The 16,407-nt window shown below is 39.5% G+C and overlaps 1 protein-coding gene across 1 annotated transcript in view; it reads left to right on the forward strand.

Annotated features, from left to right (window-relative positions):
• The window catches only part of Col24a1 (collagen type XXIV alpha 1 chain), a 274,801-nt gene that overhangs the window by 12,440 nt on the left and 245,954 nt on the right, over positions 1-16,407 (forward strand). The window contains exon 3 of the mRNA XM_042280059.2: positions 12,737-14,160. Within this exon, the coding sequence (XP_042135993.1) occupies positions 12,737-14,160 (1,424 nt within the window). The remainder of the gene's footprint in view (positions 1-12,736; positions 14,161-16,407) is intronic.

Consider the following 16,407-nt stretch of genomic DNA (forward strand, 5'->3'; position numbering starts at 1 on the left):
TCAGGGTCTTCAATTCGATCCCATTGGTCCACATGTCGGTTTTTATGCCAATACCAAGCTCTTTTTATTACTGTAGCTCTACAGTAGAGCTTGAAGTCAGGGATTGTGATGCCTCCAGAGGTTGTTTTATTGTACAGGATTCTTGCTATCCTGGGTTTTTTGTTTTCCCATATGAAGTTGAGTGTTATTCTTTCCAGGTCTGTGAAGAATTGTGTTGGTATTTTGATGGGGATTGCATTGAATCTGTAGATTGCTTTTGGTAAAATTGCCATTATTATTATGTTGGTCCTGCCTATCCATGAGCATGGGAGATCTTTCCATTTTCTGACATCTTCTTCAATTTCTTTTTTCAGGAACTTAAAGTTCTTGTCATATAGGTCCTTCACTTGCTTGGTTAGTGTTACTCCAAGGTATTTTAAATCATTTGTGGCTATTGTAAAGGGTGATGGATCTCTAATTTCCTTCTCAGCTTCTTTGTCCATTGTATATAGGAGGGCTACTTTTTTTTTTTTTTTTTTTTTTTTTTGAGTTCATCTTGTATCCTGCTGAAGGTGTTGCTGAAGGTGTTTATAAGCTGTATCAGGCCGGGCGGTGGTGGTGCATGCCTTTAATCCCAGCACTCGGGAGGCAGAGGCAGGCGGATCTCTGTGAGTTCGAGGCCAGCCTGGGCTACCAAGTGAGTTCCAGGAAAGGCACAAAGCTACACAGAGAAACCCTGTCTCGAAAAACCAAAAAAATAAAAAATAAAAAAATAAACTGTATCAGTTCCTTGGTGGAATCTTTGGGGTCACTCAAGTATACTATCATGTCATCTGCAAATAGGGAAAGCTTGACTTCTTCCTTTCCAATTTGTATCCCCTTAATCTCCTTATGTTGTCTTATTACTCTGGCTAGAACTTCAAGTACTATATTGAATAAGTATGGGAAGAGGGGAAAGCCTTGCCTCATTCCTGATTTTAGTGGAATTGCTTTGAGTTTCTCTCCATTTAATTTGGTGTTGGCTGTTGGCTTGCTGTAAATTGCCTTTATTATGTTTAGGTATGTTCCCTGTATTCCTGATTGATCCAAGACTGTAATCATGAAGGGGTGTTGGATTTTGTCAAATGCCTTTTCTGCATCTAGTGAGATGATCATGTAGTTTTTTTCTTTGAGTTTGTTTATATGGTGTATTACATTGACGGACTTTCGTATGTTGAACCACCCTTGCATCCCTGGGATGAAGCCTACTTGATCATGGTGGATAATTGTTTTGATGTGTTCTTGGAGTCTGTTTGCCACTATTTTATTGAATATTTTTGCATCAATGTTCATGAGGGAGATAGGTCTGTAGTTCTCTTTCTTTTTTGTATCCTTGTTTGGTTTAGGAATCAGGGTAATTGTAGCCTCATAGAAGGAGTTTGGTAATGTTCCTTCTGTTTCTATTGTGTGGAACAATTTAGAGAGTATTGGTATTAACTCTTCTTTGAAGATCTGTTAAAATTCTGCGCTGAAACCATCTGGTCCTGGACTTTTTTTTGGTTGGGAGACTTTTAATGACTGTTTCTATTTCCTTAGGGGTTATTGGACTATTTAAATAGTTTATCTGGTCTTGATTTAACTTAGGTATGTGGTACATATCCAGAAAATTATCCATTTCTTTTAGGTTTTCCAGTTTTGTGGAGTAGAGGTTTTTGAAATATGACCTGATGATTCTCTGGACTTCCTCAATGTCTGTTGTTATGTCCCCCTTTTCATTTCTCATTTTGTTGATTTGGATTCTCTCTCTGTCTTTTGGTTAGTTTGGATAAGGGCATGTCTATCTTGTCAGTTTTCTCAAAGAACCAACTCTTTGTTTCATTAACTTTTTTGTATTGTTCTCTTTGTTTCTATTTTATTGATTTCACCTCTCACTTTGATAATTTCCTGGCACCTATTCTTCCTGGGAGACTTTGCTTCTTCTTGTTCTAGAGCTTTCAGGTATGCTGTTAAGTCACTAGTGTGAGATTTCTCCAACTTCTTTATGTGGGCATTTAGTGCTATTAATTTCCCTCTTAGCACTGCTTTCATAGTGTCCCATAAGTTTGGGTATGTGGTGTCTTCATTTTCGTTGATCTCTAGGAAGTCTTTAATTTCTTTCTTTATTTCTTCCTTTACCCATTGGTGATTCAGTTGGGCATTATTCAGTTTCCATGAGAGTGTAGGTTTTCTGTAGTTTTTGTTGTTGTTGAAATCTAACTTTAAACCATGGTGGTCTGATAGAACACAGGAGGTTATTCCAATTGTTTTGTATCTGTTGAGATTTGCTTTGTGGCCAAGTATGTGGTCGATTTTAGAGAAGGTTCCATGGGGTGCTGTGAAGAAGGTATATTCTTTTTTGTTAGGATGGAATGTTCTGTAGATATCTATTAGGTCCATTTGGGTCATGACATTAGTTAAGTCCTTTATTTCTCTGTTAAGTTTCAATTTGGGAGATCTGTCCAGTGGTGAAAGTGGGGTGTTGAGATCTCCCACTATTAATGTGTGGGGTTTTATATGTGGTTTAAGCTTTAGTAATATTTCTTTTACATATGTGTTTGCCCTTGTGTTTGGGGCATAAATGTTCAGAATTGAAACTTCATCTTGGGGGATCTTTCCTGTGATGAGTATGTAATGCCCTTCTTGATCTCTTTTGATTGATTTTAGTTTGAAGTCTATTTTGCTGGATATCAGGATAGCTACATCCACTTGTTTTTTAAGACCGTTTGATTGGAAAGTCTTTTCCCAGCCTTTTATTCTTAGGTAGTGTCTGTCTTTGAATTTGAGATGTGTTTCTTGTATGCAGCAGAAAGATAGGTCCTGCTTTTGTATCCATTCTGTAAACCTATGTCTTTTTATAGGTGAATTAAGTCCATTGACATTAAGGGATATTAGTGACCAGTGATTGTTCATCCCTGTTATTTTGGGGTGGTAGTGTGTGTGTACTTCTCTTCTTTGGGGTTTACTGCTGTGGTTTTATTTATTGCCTGTGTTTTAGAGGGTGTATCTGACTAACTTAGGTTGGAATTTTCCTTCTAGTGTTTTCTGTAGGGCTGGGTTTGTGAGTAAGTATTGTTTAAATCTGGCTTTGTCTTGGAATGTCTTGTTCATTCCGTCTATGATGATTGAAAGTTTTGCTGGGTATATTAGTCTGGGCTGACATCCATGGTCTCTTAGTGTCTGCATTACATTTGACCAGGTCCTTTTGGCTTTCAAAGTCTCCATTGAGAAATCAGATGTTATTCTGATGGGTTTGCCTTTATAGGTCACTTGGCCTTTTTCCTTTGCTGCTCTTAATATTCTTTCCTTATTCTGTACATTTAGTTGTTTAATTATTATGTGGCAAGGGGACTTTTTGGGGGTTCTAGTCTGTTTGGTGTTCTATAGGCTTCTTGTATCTTCATAGGCATTTCCTTCTTTAAGCTGGGAAAGTTTTCTTCTATGATCTTGTTGAATATATTTTCTGTGCCTTTGAGTTGGTTTTCTTCTCCTTCTTCTATCCCTATTATTCGTAGGTTTGATCTTTTCATGGTGTCCCAAATTTCTTGGACATTTTGGTTCATGACTTTGTTGACTTTAGTGTTTTCTTTGACTGATGAATCTATTTCTTCTACTGTATCTTCAACGCCAGAGATCCTCTCTTCCATCTCTTGCATTCTGTTGGTTATACTTGCATCTGAAGTTCCCAATCATTTACTCAGATTTTCTATTTCCAGCATTCCCTCTGTTTGTGTCTTCCTCATTTTTTCTATTCCCCTTTTCAGGTCTTGGACTGTTTCCTTCATTTGTTTCATTGCTTTTTCATGATTTTCTTTTAGTACTTTATTGTTTTCTTCCAGGACTTTATTGTTTTCTTCTAATTTGTTTGCCCTTTCCTCTAGTTGTTTATAGCATTCTTCCCATTTTTTGTCTTTTCCTCTACACAAGCCTCTACCTTCCTCATGATGTATTCATAAGGCTGTTTTCTTCTGCTTCTTCCAATTTTTGATGTTCAGGTCTAGATGTTGGAGGCGGCCTAGGTTCTGGTGAAGCTGTATTGCTCTTCATTTTGTAGTATGTACTTCTGCCTTCAAGTCTGCCCATCTCCTTGTGGTTTGCTCTTGGTCTTATCAGCGCACTTGGTTCAGACAGAGCTGACAGATTCGGGAAGTCTCTCTCTCTCTCTCTCTTGTCCACATGGTAGTTCTCTTGTCCAAATGGGAAGTCTGGGGCAGGATGGGAGCTCTTGTCCAGATGGGAAGTCTGGGGCAGGATGGGAGCTCTTGTCCAGACAGGAAGTCCGGGGCAGGATGGGCACTCTTGTCCAGAAGGAAAGTCCGGGGCAGGATGGGAGCTCTTGTCCAGAAGGGAAGTCCAGGGCAGGATGGGAGCTCTGCTCCAGAAGGGAAGTCTGGGCAGGATAGGAGCTCTCTGGTCCAGAAGGGAAGTCCAGGGCAGGATGGGAGCTCTCTGGTCCAGAAGGGAAGTCTGGGGCAGGATGGGAGCCGAGGGAGTCTCTAAGTCTCAGGAAGTGGCTGGGGTCTCCAGCGGATGAGTGTGGGGGCAGGACGTGGAGATTGCAGGGTCTGCAGGGGGTCTTGGAGAAGAGGATCCTTCCCAGTGGTGCTAGAAGGGAACCTGCCCCTATCTGGTGGCCAGAACCTGGGGTCAAGTTGGGCAGGTCTTCCCTGGAGTGGCTGGTGCCCAGGGATGGGGTCCGGGCTGAGCCAGGACACTCACCCCTCTGGTCCGGAAGGGAAGTCCGGGGCAGGATCTAAAACGTGATGCCTTTTTAAAAAAAAAAAAAAATCACTTAAATTACAATTGCTAAGAAATATAAAACATCTCTAAGCTTTCAGGGATAATCATATATGGCCCTTGTTTCTCCAACTTGGGATGGGATGTTGACAGGTCTACATCTGAAAAACAAATGTAGATTCTTGTGCTACCACATCTGGTTTTTTAAGGCATGGAGTGTACAACCCATGCATCAATTACAATTATGTATTTACAGAGACTGGCGTATAAGTCATAGTGTTATCATCTGAGACTGAAACCCCCCCCCCCCCCCCCCGTGCCCTCCTTCATCCATCCCTCGACTCTATTCCACTTCTCTCACATTTTCTTTTTCCTCTTTGGGAGAAGGGGCAGTCCAACAGGATGGCACATGGTGCATGTAGTGATTGTCATAGCCTTGGATGCCTAGGTCAGGAGAATCTCTCAGAGCCAGGGATTTAAGGCCAGGCTAGAAAGAATAGTAAGATCCTGCCTTTAAAATAAAAAACAAAACAAAACAAAATAATGTGACACTTGAGCTAAGTCCTGTTGGGGGGTAAACCTTAGTGTGGGTAGATACTCTCAGTGGGACTCTGAGTGGGATTTTAAAAACTGACAAGCTTTGGTGATGACAAAGTTTAGAAAGAGTAAAAATACCCAGAGTGGAGGATGCTGTGACACAAGCGGCTGTACCGTGGACAAAAGGTGAGCATGTGAGAGAGGGCATTGCTCCCAGAACCTCCCTTAGTTATGACACCAAGTTCAAGTTCAAAGATTCCCCAAGACCACAGCCAGCTTCAAACCCCTCGAAAAACCCACAAAACTTACAGAAATCTATTAAATTCACCATGAATTTTTATCATTGCAAAAGCAGCTGATTAAACTTAGTCCAGGGATGAAGGGTTTAGAAACTGAAAGCCCACTAAGCACAAGCCCCGGTAGTTCAAAGTAAGCTCAGTAAACCTAAAGACTAAGAGAAGATGTGTTTGTCTGGAATAGAATAAGGTGGGATGAAACAACAGGAAGTGAGGCAAGCGCGGTAAGACAGGAACCCCTGACACAGATCTCGTGCATCACACAAAGCCATTGCAGGGTTTGAACCAGAAGTGGGTCATAATCTCAAGTACGCTATAGAAAGATCCCGTTGGCTGCCTATGTGGTTGTGGGACTCTAAAGCATGAAAAGTGAAGTTTGGGGAAATATGTTGAGTTAGAACTGCTTTGGGGACATGCAATTTCTCCTAGATAAATTCAGCAGACAGTTGGAGATGCAAAGCCAGAAGCGAGGTCTGTGAGTCAGAATATGTGGTCGCTGCAGCTATGGTTTGAATGACGCCATTGGGCCTGCTGTTTACAGAAAAGAGGGCATGGCTGTTGTCTTGGTGACAGCACCATTTATTCTACATTTAAGAAGCAGATGGAGGAGGGGGCACAGGCCACTCTGTTTTTAGGTAAAGTGAGATAAGTCACTAAAAGTCACTGAGGTAAGGGATCGAGTCTTGGAGATTGTATCCAATGGACGCCTCTGCACTCCTGCGTTGAGTGGCCTTGGAAATAGAATTTAACTTAACTTTTCCTAGGTGTCAGATAGGAGTGACAGTGGGGTCTGCTTAAAGGGTTGTGAGAGCTGCGACAATGATGAGAATTAGGAAAATGTTCTTAGAGAAGTGCTGGGAACATAGGAAGAGTTCCGTACCTGCCATCGTGTTCTTTAAGAAATAAGGCCGCTCTCATGCCTTGTCGATGATCTGTTGTTTTTCAAATGGTAACTAATTTCTTCACTGATATGAATTAATGATCTGATTTGATTTTGTGGTTAGGGCTACTCATGAAACTAACTCATTACAGACAACTTACTTATTGTTATATATATATATATATATATATATATATATATATATATATATATATATATATACAAATATCTAAATCTAACTCCAAATTATAATTTAGTGATGTCTAAGCCAGGCTTAAGGACTAAAGAGCTTTCATTACTCTCCCTCCCTGTCTCTCCCCCAACTCCGCCATCATGTTCCCACCTCCCCTCTACTCCCTCCTTCCAGTTTACCCAGGAGATCTTAACTCTTTCCCGTTCCTAGGGCAATCCATGTGTGTCCCTGGGAGCGGGAGAAGGGGAGGGAACAGGGGTTGGTATATAAAAAGACTTTTTTTTAAATAAAAAATGATTAAAGAGCTTGGGTTCTAGATGGAAGTCTCTCTCTGTCTCCCCTTCCTCTCTCTCTCCTGTCTTCTCTTTACTACTGTTTTTCTCAATCTCTCTTATACATGCCTTCTATCTGTGAGTTCCCTGTTCTCTTTTCTGTCAACTTCTGTCCCAAAATGTGTTTAGTCTGTGACAGATTAAAACCAGGATGCTTGTGCGACTCTGCCTGAGAAGTTCATATCTATCTACCTCATATTCGGGGATGATAACAGACAAACAAACAACCCTATCCAAGTCTAGCTTAACGATCAAAGGTGTTTCCATGGTAACGTACAGGCACGTAGAGGATGCAGGCAGTGCATCACCAAAAATCCCACCCCACTCAGAACAGCTGCGTCCCCAGAGCCTCTTGTGTAGCTTTGAAACAGCTCCCCCACCAAAGAGTCTCTTCCTTCTTAGTATTTGTGGGTAGAAAGGTCCCTTCTCTGTCTTGTGAGTCCTGTGAGCCTTCAGAGCTCCCTTTGTCCCTCCAGAAGGGAATGTTTCATTTCAGAGGAAACAACTTCACAAGGAATGGATGCCAGTTTAACTAGAGAGTATCCCTCACCATGCAATTTCAGTGGGGAAAGGTAATCCTGCCATGATTACTTAGTGAGGTCTGTAAAAGTGATGTATGAAGAACATGGCAGCCATCAGGCCATGGGATGATCTTAAGGTCAGACTGATGACTCCAGTTCAACTGTTTACTAGTTGTATGACCTTGATTCCATTATATCGTTTCTGTTTTCTGGCTTCATCATTTGTGAAGTGAGCAGAGACTTTAATTTTCTTTTAGACTTATTTTATTTTACATGTATAAATCTTTTGCCTGCATGTATGTCTCTGTACCAGGTACTAGACACCTGCTGAGATCAGAAGAGGGCATCAGCTCCATGAAACTGGAGTTATTGATGGTTGGAAGCCACCATGTGGTTGCTGGGAACCAAACCCAGGTCCTCCACAAGAGTAACAAGTATTCTTTATTGCTGAACCATTGCTCTAAGTTCTGGGCATAGACTAAGTAAAATGAGACTTTAATACATTATCTTCCCACTTCTGTTTGTGCTTGCCATACAGCAGGAACAAGCTAGACAGAAAGAACAAGTAAATTTGGAACTTGTCAGTTTAGGGGGGGGGGGAATGAGATATGAAATCTACAAGGGCTAAAATATGAAGAAAAATGGATATGGCCCATAGAGACAATACCAACAGTAACATCCAAGAAAACAGGAGCAGAAATAAAACCTCCAAGGGGAAGTACTAAATTTTTAACCCTGGCACATAGGAAGTGCTGGGGGTCTAAGCAGGGCAGATGCTGCTGGGCCGGGGGGGGGGGGGAGGGAGGACAAGACAGAAGCGCAGATTCTATAACTGGCAATATGAGGGAGAGCTCAGAAAATGGAAAAACCTGCTTCCCAAGGCTATGGATTCATTCTGAAGCCTGAACAAGTAGGAATGAACCCAGAGGAAGGAGAATGAGATAGGTAGAGCTGGCTGAGCATGTCCTCCTGAATTAGCATGGTTCACAGACAGGGGGAACATAAATTTTAGAACGAAGATGCTGATCACACTGAGGGAGTTTGGAGAGCTGTAAGGCATGGTCCTCTTCTCACAGCATCTCTATGCTGGATATGCTTGGCTGGGAAATAATAGGCAAGTAAAAGGATTTGATGCAACGTAAATAGAAACATACCAAAGAAAAATGCAAACAAATGTGTAACACAAATCTTAAATGGTCTTATTAATAAAAAACAAACCAGGCGCTAAATATTGGGGTAAATTTTGAAAGATCAGAGAAGCAGAACAAGCCACAGCTAACCTCACCTCACCAACTCCTCATTGGATCCTGTTTCCACAAAGCTTCTGAATCCACATCTGAATGGATCTCAGCTGAACTGCTGCTAAAAGCCTAAAAGCTTAGAAGCCTGAAAAGCCACTAGTTCCTGGTCCTTACACCTTATTTACCTTTCTGCTTCCTGCCATCACTTCCTGGGATTAAAGGCATGTGTCTTTCCCAAGCAAGACATGAGATCTCAAGTCCTGGGATTAAAGGCGTGTGTCACCATGCCTAGCTGTTTCCAGTGTGGCCTGGAACTCACAGAGATCTGGATGTGAATGCTTAGGATTAAAAGCATGTGCTACCACTGCCCAACCTCTATGTTTAATATAGTGGCTGTTCTGTTCTCTGACCCCCAGATAAGTTTATTGGGGTACACAATATATCAACCACACAATGTAGCAAAAAGAATGATGCATACAAAAATATTGGAATGAGACAGTTAGATATTCAGACCCCTTATTAAAAAAAAAAAGGAAAAACTCAAGCCAGATCACCTCTGTGAAGAGAGATGATGAGGCAGGAACACAAAAAGTCAGCGAAAATAAAGAGCTGGCAAGAAGTTAAAATAGATTTGAGTTGTGGGTTTATGGAGCTCAAAAGTCATAGAAATAAAACCTTATAGACTGAGATAATATTGGAAAGAACATAGAGGGAAATTACACAGTGCAGGAGACACAGTAAAAACAGAAATGGATCTAACTAACAAATTAAGAAATTTCTAATGGATTGCTTGTATAAAAGTAAAGAAATAGAGAATACAGGAAGTGAACAGTGAAGTCTAACCCCATGGGGTGTATTAAAATCTCCACAAATACCTTTGCAGGTGCTTATGAAACATTATTGGGATTGAAAAATATTCAGGCTAAAATCAATTTTCTCTGCTCTCTGATCACATTGTTGTTAGGTCAGATTTTAGTAACAACACCAGACAGCAAAGTAAAATATAAAACTTGTAACAGTAACCTTAAAAAGACATAGGAAATACATATACATAGTTTCTAAAAACCAGCAGTGAAAACAGAATCTATGAACTCTAGCAGATATGACTAATGCATTGCTCAGACAGATGCTTAATTAAATACATTTGTAACCAAGTAACTCAACTTCTCAAATTAGAAAAAAAAAAGTAGAAAAAGTTTAGGTTAAAACCTGATACTGACTCGTTATATAGAAGATAGACAACAGTAGAAAAGTAAATCAAAAGTCTTCATTTTTGAGATGATCAGAAGTGTCATTATCTTAAGAATAGAACGAAATATTCAAATCAGAAAGGGAAGTAAAGAACTGCAAAAATATGTCACCAGAAAAGGACCATGAAGAATATTACATGAAGATTTCTGAGTAGTACATTTAATATCCTTCATGAAATTTATTGTTTCTTATAAAAACACAAACTTTAGGGTGTTAGTATTTTTACAGATAAGTGACTCCAGGTGCAGTCATGAGTTAGGGCTCAACACAAAACAGAGGAGGCTGAACACTGAGGACTCAGTGAAAAGCCCACCTGGTGAGTTCTATAAAGTCATGAGCAACAGAGATGATTCCAGAATCATTTAAATGTACTTAATTATTAAGCATAGTTAATGTTCCGCATGATAATGAAATTGTAATCTGATAGGCATAGGACAATAAGGCAGAACGGTGGCTTAGCTGAACATGTACTGATGCTTGAATTCTACCTGAGTCATTAGCAGAGAATGCAACCAAGTGTAAAAGAATGGCACTCAACAGCAAGCAGACTGCCTTAGGAACGCATTCTCAGTTCAGGAACAGAGAGCTCACTGAGGGATAACTGTTCCCAGCCACCTGACTCCTTCCCAAGTAATTCACTATAAATACTACAATACAGCAGAACTGGAGGAAGCACCCTGAAGTGCCACTAAGATATCATGAACACATATCCATTCCTAAGTTTTCAGAGTAATACTCTCCCTCATACCATCTTATTGTAAGAGAATCAAATTACTAGTTGAAACAGAGGCATTCTTGCAAGGCAGGTTTTCTCAGGACAAAGGCCAACCTTTGATCTCACATTAGAGACTTATCTTGTGTCAGACTGACTGACTTACTTGACATGTAATGTGTCCATAATGATTTTGAATAATGAATAATGACATTCACAGATTCTATGGCAATATATACTTTAAATTTAATCACTGTAATTTTCAAAGGAGCAGCACTCCTCCATGACTTTGTCCTGGGACTGAGATATGCACTTACTTAGAGTCAGAGAGCTCTGGGCAGGAATCCCTCAAGTCACAGATTGACATGGCACACACTCTAAGAGTGTGAGTTTTGTTAAAGATTGGTGATAAGTGCAGTTAACAAATTTATCTGATAAGTAATTTATTTTTCATATGAAAACAATCATGTTGTGGATGATAATAAAAATTTTACATTAGTTATAATGAAATACCATGAGAGAGCAAAGATATTTCTTTGCAAATTATATACTATTGCTTTAAAATGGGCCACTGAATCTTTGGGGGAACTTAAATTCCTGCATTGTTGCTGAAAATATTTTTATGGAAAAGTTTGAGACTCACTATCACATAATATCTTAGATGTAAACAGTTATGCCCTTTGTAATTGCTACAACGATTTCATTAACAGCTGGTAATTGCACTCACTCACTGGAGGATTTGTTCGTATCTCTGTGAGAAGCACTTTAACTATAGTACTGGATTACACAGAATAGTGTTCTGTAATTCTTCATTGTGATGCATAGTTGGCAGACTTGGGCCTTCGTGCTTTATTCTTTCAATGAACAGAGACTGTCAAATATCTACTGCTTTGCCACAAAAGGAAAAGTAATAGTGCCAAACATTCCTAGCTAATTTCAACTTTTTTATTTTCCTTTACATATTACAATTCTTTGCTATTTTATCTGGAAATTATTACAAGCACACATAGATGCAGATGGGATTATAGGATCACACCTTTGACTAAGCTGGCTGTGGTTTTAAGAAAGATTCATTTATTATTTAATGAATGGCATGAAAAGCTATATGGCTCTAACGATTATATGAAATCTGATTGCTTTCTGGTGGGACAAGCTCATTCATTCAGAAATTTGAGAACTCTTTGCAAGGAAAGAGTAGAAGCGTAATAATGAATTGGACAGAACCTGTCTTTCAGGACTTTATAATTGAGTGAGAAAGGCAAGCAGATCACTACTGACAATAATATAATGAACAATAGATTTTTAAATCCACAATTATATTAAAGTCATATTCTAGAAACTACACATTACATAATAAATATTGAAAAGGAGTCTACAAATTGGGTAAAAATCACTGAAGAGAACTGGAAATGTGAATGACAGAGAAATGTGGAGGAGACAGAAAAAAAGAACGATGCTCACCACAAAGCGAATTTAAATCTCCTTTTATGCATCACTCAAGAATCTGGGTGACCAAGGTGCTTTAAGTGTGATATATAATTAAAGTATTAGTCACAGAAAGCTTCAATTAAATTCCCAGAAGTTTGAAAAATTAGAATTTAAGTGATAGTGTGAACTTAATTTATAAAAAGAATTGTGAGTTACAAGCTACTCTCATCAACAGGGTCTCAGTTTTGTCCAAACATAGATGTCAAAGTTACAAGTTCAGGACATGAGTGACATTTCAGAAGCTGTGAATATGCATTTATAGTGAAGGGACAAGAGTTCGAATAAAATGGAAAAGAACAAAGGAGCCAAACTGGTTTTTAAATTATTTGGGGGGCTAAAATATAGTGATGTGGGGGGTGGGGTGGGATGCATGCACACTTGCTTCATTCAAATTATCGGACATAACATCTCTCTTATTAGTGTTTGTTACCTAGAAATCACTTGTTGACAGAGCATGCTTATATTGATTGGAAAAAAGTTTTGTTTTTGTACTCAAGCATTTGTATGGATATATAAGTAAGATCCTTTCTACCTTCCTCTCTTTTCATTTCCAGGCATAGATATTCTTCATCGACTAGGCCTTGGAGGCAAAGATGTAAGATATGCATCATCAGTGACGGCTGTGCCGTCGTCATCCACACCATTACCTCAGAGGGTCCATTTAACAGAATTTGGTGTCATTTTAAAAAACAATGCCTACATTGAGTCACCTCTTGTAAACATTTTACCGGTTAGCTTAAGACAGCCACTGACAATATTGATTGGGTTGCAATCACGTAAAGTGAACAATGCATTTCTCTTCAGCATTCGCAATAACAACAGGCTGCAATTAGGAGTCCAGTTACTACCTAGGAAACTAATAGTGCACGTTGGCGGAAAGCAATCAGTCATTTTCAACTACAGTGTCCATGATGAGCGATGGCACTCATTCGCCATCACTGTCAGAGATCAAGTTGTCTCCATGTTTGTTGAATGTGGAAAGAGATATTTTAGTGGAGAGACTACTTCAGCAGCTCAGACCTTTGACTCTCATAGTGTGTTCACCTTGGGAAGTATGAATAATAATTCTGTCCACTTTGAAGGAACAGTGTGTCAGTTGGATATTATTCCTTCCACAGCAGCATCTGCTGACTATTGCAGATTCATGAAAAAGCAGTGCCCCCGAGCAGACACATCCCAAGCTGAAACCAGCCTTCCTCACACAGCAGTAATGCCAACCAGACACCCTGAGAACACTGCCTTGCCCAAAGGATTTGGGGAAGCAGAATTGCCACAGAAGACATTGACAGAACACACACCCTGGCCCAAAGGATTTGGTGAGGCCGAATTGCCACAGAAGACATTGTCTGATGGCAAAAACATTCTAAATATCAGAAATAACGATTCTTCCACAGTGCATAAAAGCCAAGAGCACCAGATATCAAGGTCTCAGTTAACGTCTTTCCTTTCAGAAAATGTATCGGCTGTGACTATCCCAAACTACAGAATTCAAGCTAAAAATGGCATCATCAAGGAGGAGAAAGACTTAAACCTGTCAGTGTCTCATCATCACCGTAGTGAGGCAAGAATAAACAAAGAGGAGCAGTTTAGCCCTCTCTTAGCTGGACCAGACAACATCACTCAACATGATAAGGAAGCAGCTGGCCTGGCCCTGCCTAAGCAGGCATCATCTAGCATTGAACACAGAAATCAAGAGGCCATGACTCATCTCGAGAAGGCTATCCCGACAAGCCTACACACCAATGAACTCACGGAAATGGAACAGATTGTAAACACCACCCTGTATAGAGTGACACATGGGCCCTCTCTGGATAACCACCTTGAACTAAGGAAGGAAGGTGAATTTTACCCTGATGCTACTTACACCCCTGAAAACAACTATGAAGCCCAGCCTTATGATTATTATTATTATGAGGATTACAATGCAGTGCTTGACATGGAGTATCTGAAAGGGCCTAAAGGGGACACTGGACCTCCTGTAAGTTGGGTTTTTCTTTTTCAACTATGTCTTAATGCACTAACTTACCTTGTATTTCAGTGTCTAGACCATACAACATAGGATAGACCAGAGCTGTCTAAGAAATATATCCTGCCACAGTGGATCATGCTTGTCCTAACAAATCTGCCAGAGTGAAAACCTGTCTCAAATTATACTTTTTTTAATTGGCAGGCTGAAAAGTTACCTAATTCTTGGTGAAGAGGTGGAGAAACTATATGGTTTTCTAATTCAGTTGAAATCCAGCCAAGAATTTTAACTGCAAATTATAGATTTATATTCTTTATAAAAAAAACAAAAGCTTGGGCTCAATGCCTAGTTATGTTAAAATGATATATAAAAGTTAGATTATGGAAAAATATACTAAGTATACTCATTAAGTATGCTTTTATCAAAATAACATCAAATGGATTAGTAAAGTATATTTGTTTTTTAGACAGGTGTTATTTTATAGACAAATGCTAGGAAAAAAACAAACTGTGAAGTTATCAATCTCAGTGAACTATTTTTATTTCCATGGTGAATAATGTATTTTATTATCTCTTTAATGATGTAGTCAACTTACAAATGGATTAATATAAGCTCTACTTACTTAACATAAAAATACACAGTCAATCTACTTTGGAGAGAAAAAGATCAGCCTACTTAATGGAGAACCCCAAGACAATCTACTAATATGTCCTAAGGCACTGCCTTAGTATTTTTATTGTCTTACTGTGTGGATGTTTTGCCTGTATGTGTCTCTGTACCACATGGATATATGGTGGCCATGGAGGCCAGAAGAGGGCATTCAGTCCCCTGGAGTTACAGGCTATTATGAACCATGACGTGGGTGCTAAGAATCAAACCAAGGTCTTCTGTAAGAACATCAAATACTCTTAACTGCTGAGCCATTTCTCTAACGCCATCAAGACACTTCTTCATTTCATAAAAATACAACTTGAATCATCTAGAAACCAGAGACTGAGATAAGATGATGCCATGTCCTTGGCTGGTGTTTCTTTGTGGTTATTACTTGAGACCGTTATAATCTCAACAACTCTTCCTAAAGCACACTGTTGGGAGTTACAATACATCCAATAGATGCACTGATATATAGAATTAACCCTTTCTGGTACTTATAAAGAGTTATAAGTGGCCACCTACTTTCCTCAGAAAGTCAGTGTAGTGGGGTGAGTGAGCATTAATCTTCTAAACTGTTCTGTAAAGCCCCAAGTCCTTATTCCATCTGTATTTGTAATGCAATAAAATGTTCAGCAGACATTTTCTTAGTCTCTGCAGAGCTTGAGGCAAAAGCACAACTTCTTTGTTCTAAAGGAGCCTACAGTTCAACAAGAAAAATTAAGTATTGTGTAACTGTATCTTGTGGTGAAACAAGATACACACTATTGGGTGCTGGAGAGATGGCTCGATGTTAGAGATAGAACCACTTCTTTCCTTAGCTCAGTTACTAGCACCCACCTTGGGCAGTTCACAACCACCTGGAACTCCAACTCCAAGGGAATCTGAAACCTCTGGCCACTGAAGGCACTGCACTTAAAAGTGTGAGTACACACACACACACACACACACACACACACACACACACACACACTTTAAATAATAAAATAAATCATATGCAGCTGAAAGACATAGTCTCATATGTGGGGTGAAAAATCATATTTTTGGAGCTGATCTCTAGGAAAGGTCCTGTATAGATCATTGCATTAGGTTCTTATGACAAAGTTGTGTAGGACTGGGCCTTAAGGAGTAAATATTTTGATATATGAGAAAGGCAGATTTCCCTTCTTAACATGGGGAAGGCAGAGTTGTAACTGTCGTCATTGATGTGGATGATGCTCTAACTGGCCCTTCATGTACATTCTCTTCACAGAGCTTTGTAAAGTTAGCACAATTGTCCTCATGTTTTAGTGAAAGAAACTAAAGACTGAAGGAGTTTATTGTCTTGAAAATAATAATATGGCTTGTAAATGATACACCCAGGATTTGAATACAGATTTTCTGTCTCTAAAGCCAAACTCTTTTATGTTAGGCTGCATAATGATGGACATAAACCCATGCAAGGTAATGTCACATCATGGAGAGTCTTAACTGTCAAACTGATTGTTAGAACTTTATATTGTTCTCAGGAATTTTGTAGGTTTCCAAGCAAGAATACTAACTTACAAAATTCAGTCAGGCCATAGTACCCAAAATAATGTTAAGTTCCCAGTTCCATCTTGGTGTTGT

This window comes from Peromyscus maniculatus, chromosome 6 (genome assembly GCF_049852395.1).
Source record: "Peromyscus maniculatus bairdii isolate BWxNUB_F1_BW_parent chromosome 6, HU_Pman_BW_mat_3.1, whole genome shotgun sequence".
NCBI lineage: Eukaryota > Metazoa > Chordata > Mammalia > Rodentia > Cricetidae > Peromyscus > Peromyscus maniculatus.